The sequence below is a fragment of the Natator depressus genome, chromosome 23, assembly GCF_965152275.1.
Source record: "Natator depressus isolate rNatDep1 chromosome 23, rNatDep2.hap1, whole genome shotgun sequence".
NCBI lineage: Eukaryota > Metazoa > Chordata > Testudines > Cheloniidae > Natator > Natator depressus.
In genome coordinates, this window is record NC_134256.1 from 20,982,848 (window position 1) to 20,991,080 (window position 8,233).

General features: G+C 68.3%; 1 protein-coding gene across 1 annotated transcript; it reads left to right on the forward strand.

Moving 5' to 3' along the window:
• The first annotated feature begins 1,583 nt into the window (after positions 1 to 1,583).
• On the forward strand, positions 1,584 to 7,534 carry TSKS (testis specific serine kinase substrate). Its single transcript, XM_074937437.1, has 11 exons — positions 1,584 to 1,747; positions 1,854 to 2,067; positions 3,216 to 3,311; positions 3,541 to 3,624; positions 3,701 to 3,784; positions 4,174 to 4,361; positions 4,844 to 4,939; positions 5,120 to 5,260; positions 5,963 to 6,098; positions 6,360 to 6,484; positions 7,420 to 7,534. Exons 1-11 carry the CDS (start codon positions 1,584 to 1,586, stop codon positions 7,532 to 7,534), a joined length of 1,443 nt encoding a protein of 480 aa, XP_074793538.1.
• The last annotated feature ends 699 nt before the right edge of the window (positions 7,535 to 8,233 follow it).

Below are 8,233 nucleotides of genomic sequence, written 5' to 3' on the forward strand. Positions count from 1 at the left end.
AACTGTGCTTTGGTGAACTTTCCAATGCTCAACCCTCTCTTTCTGCACAGGGTTACAATGTCCTTCCTAAGGAGACAGTGACAGGCCATCACTCCGCTCTTCCCAAGTTGCTGTGGACTCACAGGCCTGTGTGCTCTCAGCTCCCCACGGTCTCCAGGGAGAACCCCTCGTATGCCAGCCCTTCTCGAGGTCACCACCTCTTTGCCAGGGTCGAGCTGCAGGCTCCTCCGCCCCTGGGACCGCTCGCTGCAATCCCCCGGGGGACCCTGTTCCTGCAAAAGTCCTTCTCTCTGGTCACACACACCCAGGGGTTAACCGCCCCCCGAAACCACTCCTCTCTGAGTCTTCAGCACTCCTGGTCCTCGTCAATCCCCCTTCGTTTTACTGCTCCCCAGTCACTTACTGCAGGAAGCGCCATCCACGGGGTGCAGTACATCCCACCGCTCCCACCAGTTGTCAGGAAACAGGGTGTCGGCCATTCTCTGTGTCCAGACCCCTGCATACACCTGCCCTCTAGGGCTCTGCAATGATCATACACCCTTATCCCACCCCCTAGATACTTAAGAACTGCATAGGGGAAACTGAGGCACCCCCACACTATTCAGAGGAAACATTAAGAACAGTCCTGCTTCGTCACAGCCAATTCTGTCTGTTCTCTGGCCTGACCAAGGCTTTCCTGCACTGGGTCCAGTCGGCTGATTAAACCCACCCGGGTGCCAGCTGGTGGCAGGGCATGTTGCTCCCCACGATGGTGCCAGGCTTCCTTGGGGTCTGGCTCAGTGGGACTCGCTGGGTGGAGCTCACGGGGGGCAGCCAGGGGTCTGCAGGCCCAGAGGTCCAGCCTGAGGGGTGGGTGAAGCCATGGGCCTGACCCTGGAGAAAGAGTGACACCATGTGGGGAAGGAGGGTGTCTGGCTCCGGGCCTCCCAAATGCTATTCCAAAGCTAGTGCCCCACATGCCCCCTCCCTGGCCTCCCCCAGCTGCACAATGCTGCATTCCGTAAACAGGGAAACAGGCCCAGCTAGCAGGGACTCAAACTCAGATCAGCCCAGGCCCAGTCAGGAGCCCTAACTGCAAGCCCAGCCTGCAAGTGCAGACACACCGGACTCCTGGGTTCTCTCCCTGGCTCTGGGAGGGGAGTGGGGTCTAGCGGTTAGCACAGGGGGTGCTGGGAGCCAGGACTCCTGGGTTCTATTTCCACTCTGACCTCGGCCCCACCGCTACTGACAGTGGGATCAGGCCCTTGGGAAGCAACCATCCCCCACCCCTCCCCCTGCTTCGGGCCGCCAGGAAGCAGCTCTTCCCACGCAGCGGTACGGGTGCTATGACACACACACCATCCCCTTCCCCTGGTGACCTCATAGAGCTCTGCTGGCGGGGGCGGGGGCCGATGTCACGCGGCACTTGTGAGGTCACAGGGAGCAGCCGGGAGGAGTCGCGGCGAGAGCCCTTCGCACGAGGGGCCGGTACCGAGCTCCAGCCCCTGGCTTGAGTGAACCCCCCTGGCACCAGCAGCCTGCCCCTGGCACGAGGGCCCGGCCCTCGCCGCTGGAGCCCCCGGGGGCCCGGCCCGGTTCGGACCATGGCCAACGTGGTCGTGAAAACCATCTGGCAGTCGAAGGAAATCAACGAAGCTGGAGACCCCCCCTCTGGGGCGGAGACCCGAGGCCAGAGCACCCGGGACCTGCTGGGCAAAGCCAGCCCCAAGGCCTTCCCCAGGAAGAAGAAAGCCGTGTCCTTCCATGGGTCAGGCCTGGGGGGGGCTGGGGCCGGGGGGGGGGTGGCACTGGCTGGGGGGGGCGGAAGGGGGCTCGGGGGCCTGTGTGGCTGACCTCTGCCCCCCACCCCGCAGGGTGGAGCCCCCCCCGGCCAGCGAGGCCCCCCCCGGCCGCCTGAACTTAAAGCGCTCCTCAGCCTGCACCAACGTCTCGCTGCTGAACCTGACGGGCGACGACTCCGAGTCCACGGACGACGGGGCCGGGCGGGGGGCCGCCCCCCTCAGCTCCCCCCTGCCCTCCAGGGACCCCGCCTGGTCTGAGGACGACACCGACCCCTCCACCCCGCTGGTGAGACCCCTCCCCACCCCGCCGGGGACCCACCTGGGGACAATGACCCCCCCTGCACCCCGCTGGTGAGACCCCCACCCCCCAGGGACCCTCCTGGGGATACCGACCCCCCTGCACCCCGCTGGTGAGACCCCCACCCCCCAGGGACCCGCCTGGGGACACCGACCCCCCTGCACCCCGCTGGTGAGACCCCCACCCCCCAGGGACCCTCCTGGGGATACCGACCCCCTACCCCACTGGTGAGACCCCCACCCCCCAGGGACCCGCCTGGGGATACCGACCCCCTACCCCACTGGTGAGACCCCCACCCCCCAGGGACCCGCCTGGGGACACCGACCCCCCTGCACCCCGCTGGTGAGACCCCCACCCCCCAGGGACCCGCCTGGGGACCCCAACTCTCCACCCCGTTGGTGAGACCCCCCCCCGACCCTGCCTGGGGACACTGACCCCCCCATGTGCAAAGACACCCCCCTGCACCCCGCTGCTGAGACCCCCACCCCCAGGGACCCACCTGGGGATACCGACCCCCTACCCCACTGGTGAGACCCCCATCCCCACTTCACGGGGACCCTTCCTGGGGCACCAACCCCCCCACCCTGTTGGTGAGACCCCCGACCCTGCCTGGGGTCACTGACCCCCCCATGTGCAAAGACACCCCCCTGCACCCCGCTGGTGAGACCCCCACCCCCCAGGGACCCACTTGGGGACCCCAACTCCCCACCCCGCTGGTGAGACCCCCATCCCCACTTCACAGGGACCCTTCCTGGGGCACCAACCCCCCCACCCCATTGGTGAGACCCCCCCGACCCTGCCTGGGGACACTGACCCCCCCCATGTGCAAAGAGCCCCCCAAGACCTCCCCCATCAGGAAACCCCTCCCCTCAGGCCCTTCCACCCCCTTCTGATTAACACTGAACTCTACATGGATCCCCCTCCTACCTGGGAACCCTCCCACCCCCATAGGGACCTACCCTGGCAGGACACCCTCCCTCCCCGACCCTGCCCTATACAGGGGATGGCAGAATTTGCTCCTTGGGTCCCAGGTCAGTGGGAGGGGGGGAATGCTGTGCCTGGGGTCCCAGGCTGGGGGGGGGTCTGTGCCAGGTCTCCCCCCCCCCCACTCCCCTCCTCACCGTCTCCCCCTGCAGGACATGGTGAACAGCGGTCTGGTGCGCGCCAAGGACTCCGTCACCAGCCTCAAGGAGCGGGCGTCCCGGGTCAACAGGCGGGTGCAGAGCCTCCAGGTCTGTGCCCCTCCGCCCCGGATCTGTCCACCCCCCCGGGGTCCCCACCCTTGCCGTCTCTGCCCTCCCCCCCGGGGCCCCTTATTCCAGGCCCAGGTTGTGCCCCCTCCCCAAGTCAGAGGGGAGTAATGGACCCCCTCAGGGTAATTACAGGGGGGTAATGGACCCTCCCCCCCCCGCCATGACACCTCCCCCCGCTCACCCCCCACTCTGCCCCCCACCCCGCCAGAGCGAATGCTCGATGCTGTGTGACAACCTGGAGCGCCGGCGGAGGGAGGCCGAGGACCTGGAGGAGTACTGCACCCAGCTCCAGGTGAGAGCGGCCCCACGTCGGGGAGGGGGTACCCAGCTCCCCAGGGTGCTAACCCCCTTCCCACTTTGCAATGCAGGAGAGCTGCCGCAAGGTCAGCCAGTCGGTGGAAGACGCTGAGATCAAGACCAACGCGCTCAAGAAAAGCTCCGTCCTGCTGGAGGTGAGAGCATGGGGGAGTGGGCACTGCTGGGGGGAAGCTCACAGTGGGCTGGGGCACTGCTGGGGGGAAGCTTGCAGCGCCGGGATCCCCGGCTGTGGCACTGCTGGGGGGGAAGCTTGCAGTTCCCTGGCTGGGGCACTGCTCGGGGGAAGTTTGCAGCGCCGGGGTCCCCGGCTAGGGACACTGCTGGGGGGAAGTTCACAGCACCAGGGTCCCCAGCTCGGGTACTGCTGCGGGGAAGCTTGCAGCACCAGGGTCCCTGGAGGGTGCATGATTGTGGGAAGCTCACAGGGCCAGGTCCCCGGCTCGGGTACTGCTGGGGGAAGCTCGCAGCTCTGGGGTCCCCAGCTGGGGCACTGCTGCGGGGAAGTTCACAGCCCTGCCCCCAGGAGAAGCTGCGGACGCTGCAGCAGCAGGCGCAGGGCGGGGAGCTCGGCGGGCAGGAACCGGAGCAGCGTGCGGCCACGGAGATCTCCAAGCACAGCCGGGACCCGGCAGGGGGCAGCCCCACAGACCCCGTCGGCAGCCCGCAGGGGGTGCAGGGCAGGGAGCCGGGCTCTGCGCTGGAGGAATCCAGGTGAGGGGAGGGGCAGATATGGGGGGGGGAGGGGCAGATATGGGGGGGGGAGGGGCTGGTGAGTCAGGCCAGGGTCATGTAGGGTGGGGGGTGGTGGGGAATTGGGGGAGGGGACCAGATTGTGGGCTGGGGGCCTCCTTATATTCCTCTCCCAGGCAGGGGGCTGGTGGGCGGCTATGGGGGGGGCCCTGCCAGCCCAGCCCCCTGACCCCTCTCCCCAGGCAGGGGGCTGGCGGGCGGCTGTGGGGGATCCCTGCCAGCCCAGCCCCCCGACTCCTCTCCCCAGGCAGGGGGCTGGTGGGCGGCTATGGGGGGGGCCCTGCCAGCCCAGCCCCCCGACCCCTCTCCCCAGGCAGGGGGCTGGCGGGCGGCTGTGGGGGATCCCTGCCAGCCCAGCCCCCCGACCCCTCTCCCCAGGCAGGGGGCTGGCGGGCGGCTGTGGGGGATCCCTGCCAGCCCAGCCCCCCGACTCCTCTCCCCAGGCAGGGGGCCGTGCTGCGGACCATCGAGCGGCTTGGGGTGCAGTGGCAACGGGGGCACCAGGAGCTCCAGGGGCGGCTGGACGAAGCCTTCAACACGTACGTAGGTCCCCCGCCCAGGGCGTTGCCCCCCCTCCTCCTTGCCCCCAGGGCACCCCCCCTTGCCCCCTCCCACACCCCAGGGCACCTCCCTCGGCTCCATACCCTCCCCTTCCCCTCGCCCCCTGGCCGCAGCGGGCTCAGGCTGGCGGCAGACCCAGGCAATCCCCCTCCCGGCAGGGCGAACTGCACGGCCCAGGCCCTGAGCCAGCTCCGCGCCGACCTCGAGGGGCTGCGGCAGGTCAAGCCGCTGCTGGAGGACGTGGCCCGTCAGCTGGGGAGCCTCAGGGCCCTGGAGCTGCCCGACCGGCCCCCCGCCAGGTACCAGCAGCTGGGGAATGGAGTGGGGGCCTGCGGGGCGGGTGCGAGGGGCACCGGCCGGGCCGGGCTGGCGGGGGGCTGCGGGGCGGGTGCGAGGGGCACCGGCAGGGCGGGGCTGGCAGGGGGCTGCGGGGCGGGAGCGATGGGCACCGGCCGGGCCGGGCTGGCGGGGGGCTGCGGGGCGGGTGCGAGGGGCACCGGCCGGGCCGGGCTGGCGGGAGGCTCCGGGGCGGGTGCGAGGGGCACCGGCCGGGCCGGGCTGGCGGGGGGCTGCGGGGCGGGTGCGAGGGGCACCGGCAGGGCGGGGCTGGCGGGGGGCTGCGGGGCGGGAGCGATGGGCACCGGGCTGGCGGGGGGCTGCGGGGCGGGAGCGATGGGCACCGGCCGGGCCGGGCTGGCGGGGGGCTGCGGGGTGGGAGCGAGGGGCACCGGCAGGGCGGGGCTGGCGGGGGGCTGCGGGGCGGGAGCGATGGGCACCGGGCTGGCGGGGGGCTGCGGGGCGGGAGCGATGGGCACCGGCCGGGTCGGGCTGGCGGGGGGCTGCGGGGTGGGAGCGAGGGGCACCAGCCGGGTCAGGCTGGCGGGGGGCTGCGGGGCGGGAGCGAGGGGCACCGGCCGGGCCGGGCTGGCGGGGGGCTCTGGGGTGGGTGTGAGGGGCACCGCCGTGCCCTTTCTGTGACCTTTCTCCCCCCTGTCCCCCAGCCAGGGCTGCATCAGTGCCCAGAGCCTGGGGCAGATGGTGGAGCACGCGGTGACGCCCCTGCTGGAGGAACTGAGGCAGTGCGGGCTCCCCCCGGCTCCCTGCCCCGCCTGCCAGCGCCTGCAGAAGAAGATCCTGGTATGGGGCTGGGGGTAGGAGGATGTGGGGCTCCAGGGTGTCTCTCACGGCCCCAAGCCCCCCCTTAAGTAGTCCATGACAGGAGAGGGGGGCCCTGCTGCAAGACCCTTCACAGGCTGGGACCTCCAGCCAGGCCCCCCCTGCTCCACCCAGTTCCTCTGTCCCACACTGGGGGCCTCCCAATGCCCCCACGCTGCTCCCCCCATGGCCTCCATTCTCCCCAGCATAACGAGGTCTCTTTCCCCCACACCCCCGGGGCAGGAGCTGGAGCAGGCCGCCTTGGACACACATGCACGAGCGGAGACCCTGAGCTCCAACATGCGCCTGGCACAGGACGAAGCCCTGAGAGCCAAGACCTATGTGGAGCGGGTCCGGCTCAGCCCCCAGTGAGTAACGCACAGCCCCCTCTCCCCCCCCCCCCGGGGCAGGAGGGCCAGTGGAACGACCCGACACTGGAATCTAGGGCCACAGGAGCTCCCCGGGACATGGAGCAACCGGGGTCACTCTGCCACTCTCACCTCTGTATGTATGGGGTGACCCCAGGGCTGGGAGTGCAGGGGGCTGTGGGTCAGGACTGAGGGGTACTGATAGAGTTGGGGGGCAGGGGAGAAGAAAGCCAGGTACCAGCAGCTGAGGGAGGAAAAGCCAGAGGGTGAGGAAAGCCAGATCAGACCAATGATCCATCTTGCTCAGCGTCCTGTTTGCCGACAGGCCCCAACGCAATTAGTCCCGGCGGCCGGTCCCAGCTCCCAAGGTTTGGGGACCCCAGAGCATGGGGCTGCATCCCTGCCCATCCTGGCTAATAGCCATTGACAGACCCACCCTCGCGCTCTCATTCTTTCCTGAACCCAGTTATCGTTTTGGCCTCAACATCCCCTGGCAGGGAGTTCCCTAGGTTAATAGGGACGCGTTGGGCGAAGAAATACCTCTCCACCTGTTTGTTTTAAACCTGCCACCGGGCACTTGCACTGGGGGGGCCCCTGGTTTCTTGTGTGCGGTGACGGGGTGAATAATACTGCCCGAGTCAGATTCTCCACCCCTGCGCTCGGTTGGCTTTTTTGGCCCTGCTGCGCCTTGAGCGGGAGCAGCTCATGCAGCCCCCAGGGTTTTGCACGGCTGGGCGGGATTCTGTTTTCCAGGGGACATCACTTTGCATTTCTCCACCTTGTGTTTCCTCTGCCGGTTTGTTCCCTGCGTGACTCTTCTGCTAACCGACCCTTCAGTCCTCCACTTTGACTCAGTTTACCTGATCCGGGAGGGAGCTTCCGTCCTACGCGGGGGCGGCCCCTTGTCAAACGCTGTCTCCTTCTGCCCCCTGCAGGGAGAAGGCCCCCGGCCTGGACCCCCTCCACGCCCGGCTCAGCTCCCTGCAGGCCCAGCTGGCCCAGGACGGGGGGGCCCAGCCTCCGGCGCCGCCTCCACCCCAGCAGCACTGACTCCCACCGCAGCCACCAATAAAGTGCCTGCCCTGGCCCTGGGCCCGCGTCTCCGGCCCTGTGTGGGTCTTCGGGGCGGGGGGGCATCAACCCAGGGCTCTGCTGTGGGGTATTGATGCTGCTCTAGGGCAGATACCTGGGGAGGGGGACATCTAATGACCTCCCCCACACCATGACAGAGAACTCTCACATTTGTTGCTGTTGGACCTTTATCGCCTGTCCGCATTTGCAGCCAGCAACTCCAGTCTCAGCCCCCGGGTGGGCCCTGCCCCCCTCAGAGTCCCCCTTTACAAACAACACAGAAGCAAACAAGTACGAAGCTGCCCCAAGAACTGAGGGGCCCTACCACAGACACCCCCTCAATGGCTGCAGCCTTAGCTGAAAACCCCAATTTTGTTTTATTGGGGGGGGTGAGTATGGCAAAGTCTCCCCCATCTCCTGGGCGCCCATAGGATAGGTGAAGTGTCAATCAGTGTTTCAGCTGGGGGGGGCTCTGTAGAATGGGGGGGCCAGCAGGAGCTGGGGGCTTTGCACCCATCCCGAGCAGCACCCCCACACAACTGTACCAGCCAGCACCAGGACAGGGAAAAAACCCCCAGGCCAAATCCTGCCCCCGGCAGTCACCCCAGCCCCCCACTCCTGCACTCCCTCCCACCATCAGACGCACTACTGGGAGGTCTCTGAATACAAACACAGCCC

Excerpts from the sequence above, each read along its gene's own strand:
- TSKS (XM_074937437.1), top strand. The coding sequence starts at position 1,584 with ATGGCCAACGTGGTCGTGAAAACCATCTGGCAGTCGAAGGAAATCAAC. Across the intron at positions 3,312-3,540 it reads GGCGGGTGCAGAGCCTCCAG|AGCGAATGCTCGATGCTGTG; the intron begins GTCTGTGCCCCT and ends CCACCCCGCCAG. Across the intron at positions 6,099-6,359 it reads GCCTGCAGAAGAAGATCCTG|GAGCTGGAGCAGGCCGCCTT; the intron begins GTATGGGGCTGG and ends CCCCCGGGGCAG.